The sequence below is a fragment of the Ovis canadensis genome, chromosome 5 (genome assembly GCF_042477335.2).
Source record: "Ovis canadensis isolate MfBH-ARS-UI-01 breed Bighorn chromosome 5, ARS-UI_OviCan_v2, whole genome shotgun sequence".
Classification (NCBI taxonomy): domain Eukaryota; kingdom Metazoa; phylum Chordata; class Mammalia; order Artiodactyla; family Bovidae; genus Ovis; species Ovis canadensis.
The window spans coordinates 20,956,746-20,972,076 of NC_091249.1; the positions used below are offsets into that span (position 1 = coordinate 20,956,746).

General features: G+C 46.7%; 1 protein-coding gene and 1 long non-coding RNA gene across 3 annotated transcripts in view; one reads left to right on the plus strand and one right to left on the minus strand.

The window, feature by feature from the left end:
* Nucleotides 1-13,445: 13,445 nt before the first annotated feature.
* On the minus strand, nt 13,446-14,740 carry LOC138440784 (uncharacterized). Its single transcript, XR_011257128.1, has 2 exons — nt 14,592-14,740; nt 13,446-13,667 (listed from the first exon to the last, which is right to left on the minus strand). It is a non-coding gene; the product is annotated as an uncharacterized lncRNA (long non-coding RNA).
* The window catches only part of MED26 (mediator complex subunit 26), a 40,814-nt gene continuing 39,522 nt past the window's right edge, over nt 14,040-15,331 (plus strand). The window contains exons 1-2 of one of the 2 annotated variants that reach the window (XM_069590661.1): nt 14,040-14,176; nt 14,363-15,236. In XM_069590661.1, coding sequence (XP_069446762.1) covers nt 15,165-15,236 — 72 coding nt within the window. In that variant the 5' untranslated portion in view covers nt 14,040-14,176; nt 14,363-15,164. Of the gene's footprint in view, nt 15,237-15,331 lie in introns of both variants that reach the window. The other variant, XM_069590662.1, reaches the window with a different exon arrangement.

A 15,331-nucleotide genomic window follows, 5' to 3' on the forward strand; every position in this document is an offset into this window, starting at 1 on the left:
GTTCAGTTCTTATAAGCAATGGAGCTTTGGGGGACGCACATCAAAGGCTGTTATACATTTTTAAAGTGGCAGCTCGTGGATGTGTATCTTTAGGAAGCTTTTCAGGAACCCACATTGGCACCAAAGGTTACCTGAGTTTGAGTTTATGGTGCGTAGGATCCTACAGCACGCAAGTGCTGGTATTCTGAGTCTAAAGATGTGGGTTCAAATCCAATCTCTGTGTCTTGCTAACAGGGCCTTGACTGATTGCTTCTTCCATGGAAGCTTCCCTGTAAGCTCCTTCTTCCTTGACTGATTGCTTCTTTCCTGTAAGCCTTCCCTTAAGCCATTTTAAAGGGTTTTCGCATCTGTAAAATGGGCTTGGGGGAAGGAAACGGGGAGGAGTTTCTTGGTGGCCTGGTGGTTAAGACTTCTCCACTTTCTCCACGTTGACCCCTTTGAGCGCTTTCACCACTGTGCCCCCAGGTCCAGTCCCTAGTTGGGGAACGAGAGTTCCCCCAAGCCATGAGGCGTGACCAAAAAAAAATGGGCTGAAAGTCAGAGCTCTCAGGTTAGCTGTAAGGCTCGGTCACCCTGAAGGCGGGCCGAGTGCTGGACTGGGTGGCACAGTCAGCACTCAGCGCTTGTGTGCCCTCACTGCCTGAATTTCTCCCGTCTTGCTTCATTCATTCCGACGGTCCCCACACAGACTGTGAAAAGAGCACTCACATGATTTCAAACATTGGAAACAACGTCCAGCATGGAAGACCTTTCATGTCTTCCCATTCCTTTTCTAGCATTTTCCTTATACATACTGGTAGTTTCTACGGTGGATAAGGCAGTTTGGGTTCTGCTGTTTTCTTTTTTTGGATTGAAGTATAGTTGATTTATAATGTTACAGGTAGATAGCAAGGTGATTCAGTTGTATACATGTCTATACATTGTTATCTGATTCTTTTCCATTATGTAGTTCTCTGCGCTATACAATAGGGCCTTGCTATTTCTCTCTTTTGTATATAGTAGTATGTATCTGTTAATCCCAAACTCCCAGTTAATTCCTTGCCCCCTTGATAACCATAGTTTTGTTTCCTGTATCTCTGAGCCTCTGCAGTTTCCATTTCAGCATCATTTCCTTCATATTTTCTCGGCTGCCAGAGAGGTCTCATCATTCCCGTTTTTAATTCCCGAGGAGCGTCGATAAAGCTCTCTAACCTTGGCCCTTTCATATGTACTTTTAACTTGGGCCGTGTCCGCTGTTATAAGACCACCATGGTTGTGGCCTCCGCTGGCTTCTCTCGCTGGAAATTCCCAGAGCTCCCAGGGAGGCTCCATTGTCAGCTGCCACCACCGTAGCTTTTGTTTGTTTTATTTTCTTTTAAAGTTTCTTACTACCAATGCCCGTTCATTGTACAAAACTTATGAAGTACAGCTTTGCTATAAGGGAAAAAAGCACCCATAATCACTTTCCCCCGGAGAGTAGCACTCTGGGTACACATTCTTCTGGCCCCTTTTCCCACTGTGCATTGGGTATGGTAGATACCTTTTCTCTGCACAGATAGTATTTGTGTATCTTCTGGCCTGCTTTCCTCACCTAATAATATGACCACACTTCTGCATTTTTTTCCCCTACGATACCATTCTTATTAATTGCAAGTAATTCATTGTGTGGATGTACCGTAATTAATTTAACTGGTCCCCAGCTGATGGAGACTTGAGTTGTCTTTAATTTTTGGGTATTATAAATAACACAGCAGTGGACATCTCAGTATATCATCCCTAGTGGCTTTTTGGAGTCACTTTAAAAAAGAGTTTCCACTCCATATCTTGTACTAACTTATAATGGAAAAGAATCTGAAAAAGAATACACACACAAAAACACACAAATATATATATAATGGAATCACTTTGCTGTACACTTGCAACTAACACAACGTTGTAAATTCACTATACGTCAATTTAAAAATACCCAGATATCAAAAAAAGGTAGGATGGTAAAATGACTAAACTTACCATAGCTGCTGCTGCAACTTAACATATAAAAAAACACAAACATTTTGACAACTTTAGGCTAAGAACCGCCCCCACCCCTGGAAATGAATTTTAGGCACCTTACTTCTTGTCTTTGTTAATATTCATTTGCTCCTATGGTATGTATTATTTATGCATATATACATAATACTTAATTAACGTACATACCAAAGAACTTGGTTCTAAGTCCCTGTCATCTGTGACTGGGAGCAGTGTCTGGCACTTAAGCAGATTAAATTTGCTTAATCTGTGAGCAAGGATGAGGTTTTCAGCTCCACCCAGATAACTGTCTTAGGCAACAGCAGCTGACTTCATACCAGCTGGCTTTCCACCTTAGCCTTGATAGTTAACCATCCTTGGTTCGGTTCAGTTCAGTCGCTCAGTCGTGTCTGACTCTTTGCAACCCCATGGACTGCAGCACACCAGGCCTCCCTGTCCATCACCAACTCCGGGAGCTTACTCAAACTCATGTCCATCAAGTCAGTGATGCCATCCAACTGTCTCATCCTCTGTCATCCCCTTCTCCTTCTGCCCTCAATCTTTCCTAGCATCAGGGTCTTTTCAAATGAGTCAGTTCCTCACATCAGGTGGCCAAAGTATTGGAGTTTGAGCTTCAGCATCAGTCTCTCCAATGAATATTCAGGACTGATTTCCTTAAGGATGGACTGGTTGGATCTCCTTGCAGTCCAAGGGACTCTCCAAGAGTCTTCTCCAACACCACAGTTCAAAAGCACCAATTCTTCGGCACTCAGCTTCCTTTATAGTCCAACTCTCACATCCATACATGGCTACTGGAAAAACCATAGCCTTGACTAGACGGACCTTTGTTGGCAAAGTAATGTCGCTGCTTTTTAATAAGCTGTCTAGATTGGTCATAACTTTTCTTCCAAGGAGTAAGCGTCTTTTAATTTCATGGCTGCAGTCACCATCTGCAGTGATTTTGGAGCCCAAAAAATAAAGTCTGACACTGTTTCCACTGTCTCCGCATCTATTTGCCATGATGGGACCAGATGCCATGATCTTAATTTTATGAATGTTGAGTTTTAAGCCAACTTTTTCACTCTCCTCTTTCACTTTCATCAAGAGGCTGTTTAGTTCTTTACTTTCTGCCATAAGGATGGTGTCATCTGCATATCTGAGGTTATTGATATTTCTCCTGGCAGTCTTCATTCCTGCTTGTGCTTGATCCAGCCCAGTGTTTCTCATGATGTACTCTGCATAGAAGTTAAATAAGCAGGGTGACAACATACAGCCTTGACATACTCTTTTTCCTATTTGGAACCAGTCTGTTGTTCCATGTCCAGTTCTAACTGTTGCTTCCTGACCTGCATATAGGTTTCTCAAGAGGCAGGTCAGGTGGTCTGGTATTCCCATCTCTTTCAGAATTTTCCAGTTTGTTGTGATCCACACAGTCAAAGGCTTTGGCATAGTAAATAAAGCAGAAATAGATATTTTTCTGGAACTCTCTTGCTTTTTCCATGATCCAGTGGATGTTGGCAATTTAATCTCTGGTTCCTCTACCTTTTCTAAAACCAGCTTGAACATCTGGAAGTTCATGGTTCACGTATCACTAAAGCCTGGCTTGGAGAATTTTGAGTATTACTTTACTAGCACGTGAGATGAGTGCAATTGTGCAGTAGTTTGAGCATTCTTTGGCATTGCCTTTCTTAGGGATTGGAATGAAAACTGACCTTTTCCAGTCCTGTTTCTACTGCTGAGTTTTCCAAATTTGCCGGCCTATTGAGTGTAGCACTTTCACAGCATCATCTTTCAGGATTTGAAAGAGCTCAACTGGAATTTGTCACCTCCACTAGCTTTGTTCGTAGTGATGCTTTCTAAGGCCCACTTGACTTCACATACCAGAATGTCTGGCTCTAGGTGAGTGATCACACAATCATGATTATCTGGGTCATGAAGATCTTTTTTGTACAGTTCTTTTGTGTATTCTTGCCACTTCTTAATATCTTCTGCTTCTGTTAGGTCCATACCATTTCTGTCTTTTATCGAGCCCATCTTTGCATGAAATGTTCCCTTGGTGGTTCACAGAGCAGACCCAGTTTTACTTCCCTGGATAGTTAGGGGAGAAATCATTGCTGGGCTCCTTGGGATTCCTCTTAAGCAGCTGCAGGAGATGTGGTAATGAGATTGGCCTTCCTCTGAAGTGGTTAGATTTGAAAAGCCAGGGAGGTGTTTCCTGTACATGTCAAGCATTTTCATTAGCTCCTTCTTAACCAAGTCTGAGTTCATGAAAGATTTGACAGACTACCTGATGTTTTCCTATGTTGATGAAAGACACGTGGTATTTGTGTATAAAGCAAAAGGCATGCTATTTAAAAAAAGGGGTGGGGGAGGGGGACTTCCCTGGTGGTCCAGTGGCTAAGCCTCCATGCTCCCAGCGCAGGGGGCCTGGGTTTGATCCCCAGCCCAGGAACTAGATTCCACATGTTTCAGCTAAAGCCCAGCATAGCCATATAAATAAAAATAAAACATAAATATTTTAAAGAAAAGATATAAATTCTACTTGGGGGTTTGTTTTCACCATTCCCTTGATTTTCATTATGCAGAGGAAGGCACTTTAGGCCCTTCAAGCCCATTTTTGGCACTTCAGAGTTCCTGGAGAGGAGTCTGGTTCATAGCAAGTATTCCTGGATGAGAAATTGGGCGAAAGGATCTGTAGCAAACTGGAAATTCAAAGTCTACATTTTTCAGTAAGAAAACAGCAAGAGCTCATCAGTGTCTAGCCCCGTGGCTTTCTTTCTGATCAGTTGACTGGTTTGGGATTAGACCAGGGCTTGGCAAGCTGCTTCCCACATCTGGCTTCCCGCCTGTCTTTTTGCTGCCCACCACCTGTCTCTTCTTGGTCTAGGAGGTGGAATGGTATGTTTTTAAGTGGTTGAAAAGCAAATCAAGATGAAAATGGAAAGGAAATTCATGTTTTTTCATCCATAAAGTTTTATGGGAACTTCGTTGCACCCATTTGTTTGTGTATCATCCGTCAGTGGATGCTTTCGAACTGCAAGGACAGAATCGAGTCCTTGAGACAGAGACCATTTGACCCACAAATTGAACATGTTGACTGGCTGGCCATTTACAGAAAGGTTGCCTGCCGGTCCCTGGACTGGACAATTAAAGACAACAAGGATGTGCTGTGGGTGGATCTTACTCGTTTGTGTCTAGTGTGCATTCGTGTCAGTGGCTGTTAGTGGTATAGATGGGTTTCCACGTGGTGCTAGAAGTAAAGAACCCACCTGCCCATACAGGAGGCCTAAGAGACTTGGGTTCAGTCCCTGGGTCTGGAAAATTCCCTGGAGGAGGAAATGGCAACCCACTCCAGTATTCTTGCTTGGAGAATCCCCACGGACAGAGGAGCCTGGCGGGCTACAGTCCATGGGGGCTACAAAGAGTCGGACATGACAGAAGTGACTTTGCACACATGGGCCACAAGAGTGTGCTGGAAAGGTTGTAGAAGTTATCTTAGGGGGAGTAAAGCACGGTGCATTTGTTAGAGTTTATTGTGTTGAGTCAGAAAACAGATGGGAATGAAGGTTGCAGCGGAAAGCGCGGTGGATCTGGCTGAGCCCCTGGCTCCGGCACGGACAGACCTTGACCCGGGGCTGCATCTTGGCTCTTCTTTGCCCCCACGTCCTTGCCTGTGATACAGAGACAGCAAAGGAGAGAGCTTTGACACGTGTCTGTGACCTGCCTGATGTGGGGCAGGCACTCAGTGAAATGATGTGGTCATTTCATTAGGGCCAGTACATTTTAAGTAATCCTTTTAATATTTATGTATTAGTTTGGTTTTCGTTACTGCAAGCGGTCTTTTCTCTAGCTGAGGGGAGTGGGCTTCTCACTGTGGTAACTTCTCTTACTGGCTCTAGACACTTGACCTTCAGTAGCTGTGGCACAAAGGCTTGCCCCACGGCATGTAGAATCTTCCCAGACCAGAGATGAAACCATTGTCCCCAAGACGAGCAGGCAGATTCTTAACCACCAAGGAAGTCCCGTACATTTATCACAAGGCATCCTCAACAGGGTTTTGTGAGGCTTAATTGAGATGAGGCCTTTGTCTTCTCTCCCTGCCATGACGAACTGTCACAGATTGAGTGGTATCAACAGACACTTCTTTTCTCATGGCTTTTGGAGACTGCAGGTCCAGGACCAAGATGTCAGCAGTGTTATTCCCAGTGAGGCCTCTTTCCTCAGCTCAGATTGCCGCATTCTTGCTGTATCCTCACACGGCCTTTCCTCTATGTGTGCGTCTTATAAGGGCACCAGCCGTATTAGATCAGGGGCCCACCCTTATGACCTCTTTTAATGTTAGTTCCCTCTTTAAAGGGTTTGTCTCCACATACAGTTCAATTCAGGTTTACAGCTTTAACATGAATTTGGACAGGGGCACAATTCAGTCCATAATAGATGGTCAAGGGTCTGGGCTGTAGTAGATTACTCAATAGCTATTAGTTCACCTACTTGGCTAATAGTATGCTTTGAGGCATTAAAAAAATTTTTTTGTTATTTTAGAAGAATTTTTTGATTGGGTTTGTTTTCCTAGTGTGTTGACCAACAACCCAATAAAAAAAATGGGTAGAAGACGTACTTAACAGACTTTGCTCCAAAGGAGACATCCAGATGGCTAATAAATACATGGAAAAAAATGCTCAATACTGCTTATTATTAGAGAAATGCAAATCAGAACTACAGTGAGGTTATCACCTCACACTTACGAGCACAGGCCTCGGAACTTGTGGTGCACAGGCTCAGCTGCTCTACAGTGTGTGGGATCCTCCTGGATCAGGGATCAAACCCATGTCTCCTGCATTGGCAGACAGACTCTACCCCTGAACCACCAGGGAGCCCTAAAACAGCACATTTATTACCTCACAGTTATGGAGGTTCAGTTCAGTGCAGTTCCGTTCAGTCGTGGCCAGCTCTTTGCGACCCCATGAACTGCAACACACCAGGCCTCCCTGTCCATCATCAACTCCCAGAGTTTACTCAAACTCATGTCCATCGAGTCGGTGATGCCATCCAACCATCTCATCTCCTGTTGTCCCTTTCTCCTCCTGCCCTCAATCTTTCCCAACATCTTTTTTCCCAGAGTCTTTTCAAATGAGTTATCTCTTCGTATCAGGTGGCCAAAGTATTGGAGTTTCAGCTTCAACATCAGTCCTTCCAATGAATATTCAGGACTGATTTCCTTTAGAATGGACTGGTTGGATCTCCTTATAGTCCAAGGGACTATCAAGAGTCTTATCCAGCACCACAGTTCAAAAGCATCAATTCTTTGGTGCTCAGCTTTCTTTATCATCCAACTCTCACATCCATACATGACCACTGGAAAAACCATAGCCTTGACTAGATGGACCTTTGTTGGCAAAGTGATGTCCCTGCTTTTTAATGTGCTGTCTAGATCGGTCCTAACTTTTCTTCCAAGGAGTATGCGTCTTTTAATTTCATGGCTGCAGTCACCATCTGCAGCGATTTTGGAGCCCCCCAAAATAAAGTCAGCCACTGTTTCCGCTGTTTCCCCATCTATTTGCCATGAAGTGATGGGACCGAATGCCATGATCTTAGTTTTCTGAATATTGTTAGAAGTCCAAAATGAATCTCGCTGGGCTAAAATCAAGGTGTTGGCAGAGCTGGTTCTTTCTGGAGGCTGTAGGGGATAATCTGTTTCCCTTCCTTTTCCAGCTTCTAGAGGCTCTCTGCATCCTTGTTTATGGCCCCTTCCTTTGTCATCCCAGCCAGCAGGGGCTGGTCTGATCTTTCTCATGATGCCTTCTCTCTCATTCTGACTCTTCTCCTCCCCTCTTCCCCATTTAAGACGGCTGTGGCTACACCAGGAACATCTTTCCATCTTAAGGTCAGCAGAGTTGCAACCTTCCTTTCAGACGTGTGCAAAGTTGCTTCAGTCATGTCCAATTCTTTGCAACCCTGGGGACTGTAGCCCAGCAGGCTCCTCTGTCCATGAGATTCTCCAGGCAAGAATACTGGAGTGGGTTGCCATTCACTCCTCCTCCATTCCCTCCTCATCTTCCCAACCCCAGGGACTGAACCTGCATCTCTCATGTCTCCTGCATCGGCAGGCCGGTTCTAGCGCCGCCTGGGAAGCCCCGTTCCTTCCATCTCCAATCTTAATTCTCCCTGGACATCAAACACTATGAACAAGTTCCAGGGATTAGGACAGGGCTGTCTTAGGGGCTGGCTTCCCAGGTGGCTCAGCGGTAAAGAATCTGCCTGCCAGTGCAAGAGACACAGGTTCAGTCCCTGGGGTGGGAAGATCCTCTGGAGGAGGAAAGGGCAACCCACTCCAGTATTCTTGCCTGGGAAATTCCATGGACAGAGGTGCTACCATCCATGGGTTTGGTAAAAGATTCAGACAGGACACATCACATCAAATCTATGGGGGCCTGAGGCATGGGGTGTTACTTTGTCCGACAGTAAAAATTTTTGGTTTTGCAGACAACACCGTCTCTTAACTATGCAACTTGCATTTGCCACACACAAAACCACACAAACACATGGGCCTGGGTGAGTGGTTTCTTCTTTCCCTTTTTTTGTTTTAAACTCATGGAAAATTTCAAATGCACACAGAAGTAGACCAGTGCAGAGATTCCGTGTACCCATCAGGGGATGATTTTTAAGTCTTTCTCATATTTTGGTGTACTTTACTAATTGTCTATACTGCAAATATCTATTACTCGTGTAATCAGGAAAGAAAAGAAAAACCACAAAGAAGTAAACATCCGAGCATCCAGGAAACATGAGGAAAACCAACACTGCATTTTGAGGTTAAAAAGGAAAAAGATGCAAATAGACCTTATTAGAACCTCCATCCTTTTCTGCAGTCATCGTGAGCCTGAGTGGTAGGCAGAGATCAGGACATTCTCAGGGCAAGCGAGATCTCAAATCACGTAAGCTTGGGTAGGTCAGACCCTTCCAATAGAACCTGCTTGCGCTTGTCTCCTGACCCTTCCCCCTTAAAGTTGCATTGAGATAAGAGATTCTTGTCTGGGCCATCTGATGCAATAATCCAGTTCTGCTTTAAGGCAAGTAGACTATAGTTGCCTGGATGGTGGGTGGGGGTGGGGGCTGGGTGATCCCGGGTTTGACCACTTTGCATCTTCACTTGGGAGTTTGTGCTTCAGTGACCCTGGAAAGCTGAAAAACGCATGGAAGGTTCAGGAAAGGCCAGAGGAAATTTTGACCTGGTCCTGTGCATGTATTTTTGTGTGTATATTTCTGAGAAGTTCCACTGGGGATCTTTCCTCCTGGCTTCCATCTGCTTCCATTTGCTGCCCCACCCCCAGAGGTCAGTCTCCTCATTTGATTTTCCACATCAACCGCTTGACTTTCATCTGCTCTTTAGAGAGATGGCTTATAGCTGATTAGGTTCCTGTGTTTCCCCATGAGTCTGGGAACCCTGAGCTCTGGACCACAGTCATCATCTTGCCCCTCTCAACTTAAAAAATAGTCACAACCTGAAAGTTGATGGTTATGTTTTATTCAATGGGAAGTTTTAGGACTTCAAGCCTGGGAGACAGCATCTCAAGTAACCCTGAGAGAGCAGCTCCAGGGAAGCAAGGGGAAGAGCCAGTTCATGAAGTTGTACAGCAAAGGGCATAAAGAGAGTATTGTTAATTAAAGGAAACCTGCTATCTAAAGGAGGAATTTAGCGCTTTCCTATGTAGGGGAAGAAGCAAGAGTCTGGGCTCACTGAAATCATGCCTTCTATACGTATCTCAGGGAAGCCTGGCACGCTGCAGTCCATGGGGTCGCAAAGAGTCAGACATGACTGAGTGACTGAACTGAACTGAATTATGTATCTCAGCTGTCTGGGGCCAGCGTCCTGTGTCTTTTTTACATTCCAAGTTCCCCACTGCTGCCTCATGGCTGCAGGGTCACAGGTATTGTTTTCTTTCCTGGTTTCCCTTAGGGTTCAGAAATTCACTGATTGTGGCCTCCTTGTTTATTGATATGGCAGGACTGCTCCATTTCTCACTCCCAGTCCAGCCACATGACTCTGACCAGGTCTTCTGAGGAACCAAGTCACCCAGTTGGAGAATTAGGTGACCAGCCTGACAGACAGGAGTGGAGAAAACCCACTTAGTGATGGCGAGAAATAAGGCTGGCCAGGAGCATGGGGAATGCACGTGCATGGTGCGTAGTCATGTATGCCATGTGGTGTGTGACAGAGGGCCTCAGTAGGCCAAGGACTTAGGCAAGATGAACTACGGGACCACTCCGTTTTTAGAGCAGGCGGAACAGTAAGATTCAAACCCTGTGTTACAGCTGCCTGGAGTAGAAAAGGCCAGTCATGGATAAAAGCTACAATACCATTATCCTTTATCCTGCAGTTCCTTCACTGAACTTCTTATTTTACTTTTGTAGACACTAAAATAAAACAGTTCACTGGAGAATTAGTGGAGTGACTGATTTTGTTTCTTTGCTCCTGAGAGTAATTGAGAGAACAGGCAACTATAGTAAACAAACAAATAGCCTCTGATTCAGTCTAACAGATGATTAGATCATCACAATCAAAAGATTAGGTTATTTGAGCATTTCAATAGATTATACACTATTTTAATAAGATTTAAAAAAATTATACAATTTTTAAAGGTTCCTTTTCTTTTACAAAATTACTAGCTATATTCCCTGTGCTGTACAGTACATCCTTGCAGCCTGTCTTATCCCCAGTAGTTTGTACTGCCTACTCCCCTACCCCTATATTGCCCTCCTTCCACTCCTTTTTATGATTAATATTCCAGTGTATAGCCATCCACTTCGTTTATCCAGTCATCAGTGGATGGGCATTTGGTATTTGCAGGTTGCACCTATTAAGGATAGAACTATTACAGACATTTACCTGTACAAGTTCATGCCAGTGTATGTTTTCATTTTTCCGCTGGTGGTCGAAGGAGTGGAATCGCTGAGTTATGTAGTAACCCAGGCCTTCTTAAAGCTTTACTCTGGATCAGGCAGAGTGTGGCTTCTACTGCGTCCCCTAGACCAGAGTGAGTTGCAGACCTCCACACAGAGTCGAGAAGAGCCTTACAAGGGTCCAGAGGGCTTCAGCAGGGTCCTCATATCAAGCCCTCAGAGTGGAACCTGACACGTAGGAGGTACTCAATAAATATTACATACTCCCTGTTGTCATTCTCTTGATTACTAAGAATAATACAAAACTGGGGCCATAGGGAAAACATAAACTGGTAGGACTTAGGTTGACAACCATCAGTCAGCCTGACAGCAGATCCGTCCTCAGGATTTTGGAGATTATGATTACAGATGAACAGTATTTGAGTCAGAAAGTGAGAACTAGAGGCTACTAGAGGTCACAGTGACCACCAGCACTGGACAAGATCATCAGGAGGCGTCCCATATTCATTCCAGAAAATGTGGAACTGCAGGCAAAATTATCAGAATAAAAAGCACCTGTGAGAGAAAGTGCTTTGGTTTCTTTCCTCCCAGTATTTTTTCTATGAATTATGTGTGTAAGCATATATTGCATATCTTAATAAAACTAGATTGTAAGATATATAGTTTATATGTTGCATTTTATCATTTAACATTAAATTAGGAGCATTTTCCCATATTATTCAGTATTGGTTTAAATGACTACAGGATCTAGCTAGTTGTATGTCCTTTTACTTAGTAATTTGGAAAGTTTATAATGACACACAACTTGGTGGATTTCTACATGTTGCCCACATCCATAAGACCAGACCACCACCCAAATGGAATTACAGGATCCTCTGATCTCTTCTAGTCCATAACCATCCCGTTTTCATGAAATGATTCCCAGTTTATCTATATACCACCTTATTACTGGACACATAGGTGGCTTCCAATCTTTTGCCCTTATAAACGATGCTGCTGTGGTGATCTTCCTTGTAAGGACACATTTGTATCTGACTGCTTCCTCTGGATACATTTCTAAAAGTTGCAAAATCCCGAGTCAGAGGGTGTGAATGTTTGGAAAGGCTCTCAGTTGAAGTTCTGCGTCCATGTCAGTCCTGTTACTTCAGAATTCCCTTCCCTGTGCTTCTGCTATGCTTTGCCTGGACAGTGCACTTATGGTATTGTATTAATGAGCCCCTAACCCATTTTTAGGACTTGGCTTCAAAACTAGCTCCACAGGGGACTTCCCTGGTGGTCCAGTGGTTAAGAATCTGCCTTCCAATGCAGGGCATGCAGGTTTGATTCCTGGTCGGGGAATTAAGATCCCACCTAAGCCCTCACACCCACACCACAAGAGAAGCCTGCTCACGGCAACAAAAGATCCTGAGTGCCACAACTAAGACCGGTCGCAGCCGAGTAAATGTTTAAAATGGGTAACTACATATTCTCCATACATCTGTGTGTACCCATGTTCTCATGTGTATCTTTAATGCAGTGCTTCATTTATTAAATATTTGACCCTCCACTGTGTGACAGGTCTGCATAAATATGTCTGGGTGTGTGTACACAGCTACCGTGTATCTGGATGAGACGTGCATTCACTCACTTCACATGTAGTTAATAAGCACTCTTCTATCTACTGGGCTTTTCTGATAGCTCAGTTGGTAAAGAATCTGCCTGCCGTGCAGGAGACCTGGGTCAATTCCTGGGTTGGGAAGATCTGCTGGAGAAAAGGACTCCAGTATTCTTGGGCTTCCCTTGTGGCTCAGCTTGTAAAGAATCTGCCTGCAATGCGGGAGACCTGGGTTTGATCCCTGTGTTGGGAAGGGAAAGGCTACCCACTCCAGTATTCTGACCTGGAGAATTCCATAGACTGTATAGTCCATGGGGTCATAAAGAGTCGGACATGACTGAGCGACTTTCACTTCACTTCTGTGTACCGGGCCTCCCAGATGGTGCTAGTGGTAGAACCACCCACCTGCCAATGCAGGAGACCATAAGAGACACGAGTTCAGTCCCTGGGTTGGGAAGGTCCTCTGGAGGAGGACTGGCATGGGAACTCACTCCAGTATTCTTGCCTGGAGAATCCCTCGGACAGAGGAGGCTGGTGCGCTATAGTCCGTAGGGTGGCAAAGAGCTGGACACAACTGAAGCGGCTTAGCACATCCACATGGACTTTTATCTACTGGGGACACAGAATCAGTACCCTTAACAGAGCTCACAGTCATCTTAATGTTTCTTCTTAGTTTACTAACAGCAGGTCAATGGAGTGCTTTCCAGATTTTTTTCTTAATCTGAATCATGCTGGGGGGGCTGGGTGGAGCGGGGGTGGGAAGCAGCTTATTTCTAAGGACCCTTGATTTAAAAAGACAAGAAGTTAAAAATAATGGCAGAACCCGAATATACTCGGGGGAGGGCTTGTTTCTTTTATCTGTAGTGAGATAAAAAGTATCTCCAAATGGGCTGGTTTCCAACCTGGACACCGTGTACACAAAGCACCTCATTCTAGCAGGGAGAGTGAATAAATTAAAGCGAGGTAATTTGCCCATATTTATTTTATCCTACAAGTGTGATGTAAAACTTTTCACACGTGCAGGAGCAGGCAACCACAACCACGTGGGGCAGCAGCCGTTTTTTGCAAATAAAAACGCTTCCCAGAAGCATGACAAATGGAAGACTAACAGGTGTAGCACAGAGCCGCCGAGGCGCGCATGTGGTTCTCATCAGCTGCCTCTCTCCTGTTTTAAATGTAGGTCTTCCTGTAACAAGAAGAAAAGTTATTTCTCTCGAGGCTGCGGCTAATGATCCACTCACTCACCTGCCTTTTTTACCCGTTTGCATAACCGTATATGTAATAAGAGCTTCCACGGAGAGCCGGCAATGAAAGAAGGCAATGAGGAGGCGAGGGGCCAGGAGAAGCCCTTAGACTTGACATTTAACAGTTCTGGGTTTGATCGGTAACTCTGGGTGACCTAGGGCCTCAGTTTCCTCCTTGGTAAGGGTGTTTCAGTTTTCCAGCACCACCATGCAAAGCAGGGTGGGAAGGTCTTTTAAACCAGTGATTCTCAACAGGGGTCGATTCTACCAGCCAGGTGACCTCTGGCAGTGACTGGGGACATTTTTGGTCCCCTGCAGGAAAAGGGTGTTACTGGCAGAGACCAGGGATGCTGCCGAACATCTTGCAACGCACAGGACAGGCCCTACAACAGAGTGATCCAGCCCCAAATGTTACTGGTGCCCAGGCTGAGAAACGCCGGAGTGGACACAGGTTTGCAACGTTGGTGTCAACTCATGCGGCCTCGGGGCTTTCCTAGCTGCGGTAGCGGCTCCTCCGTGAGACACTTTGCTGTCTCATGTTTTGGGGATCGTAGCCCGAGGCGCTGCAGACCCCCGACTCGCACCGCCCCCTCTGGAGTGTCCCACAGCGCTCCTCAGTTGACCCTTCCGCGCACAGAATTACAACGTGGACGTCTGCCTCCTGGCCTCCCCGAACGCAGAGGAGCTGGGAAGGACCCCAGGGCGCAGGAAACTTGGCAGCTTCTCCCGCCCGCGATTCCCGTCATCTTCGTCAGAATGGGAAAAGCTTTTCTACCCTAGGAGTGAGGTCCTTCATCTGCCCTCTCCGCCCCGCTGCCCTGAGGGCGTCCGCCCAGAGCGCCAGGGTTCAAGGACTCGGCGCTCACCTAGCGTTTCCGTCGGAAACCTCCTGTCGCCACCCCCTCAACCTCCCGGCTTGGGTGGGGGCGGGGCCTCCAGGCGGCGGCCGTTGCCCCGCCCAACCGCCTCCCAACGGCTCCCTGGGCCAAGCGGTGGGGCAGAACAGAGGTGGGGGCGACTGCGCCTGCGCGCGCATGCGTGGAGTCTAGGGGCGTGGCCTGCAGGTGGCCCCGCCCAGACTCAGCGTCTCTGCCCGCCCTATCTCCCAACCTCCTCAGCGTGGCGCCGACGCTGCGTGCGGCGCGGGTTACCCAGAGTGCTTCGCGCGGGGGTAGCTCACTGGAGTTTGGTTCTCGAGGCGGCGGCAGCAGCGGCGACGGCTCCGGCGGCTCCTCCTCCTCCTCTGGTGGTGGCGGCGCCCCGGGCCTGAGCCCCGGCCCCGGCTCACCTCTCCGTCACCCCGCGCGCCCCCTCTTTCCCCGGCGCCGCGGGGAACATGAGGCTCCGCTCCCGGAGGCCGGCGAGTGAGTGACCCCGGTCCCCCGCCTCAGCCCGCCCGCCCGCTGGCCCGGCCGCTCCCCCCCCGCCTCGCCCAGGCAATGACAGCGGCTCCGCCGTCTCCGCAGCAGATCAGGGACCGGCTGCTGCAGGCCATCGACCCCCAGAGCAACGTAAGTACTCCTCACACGGGTTAAAGTGGAGGCCGCGTGGGCCCAGGACCCTCCCCCTCCCTAGTGCTCCTAGTCCGCCGGGCTCCGAAGGATCC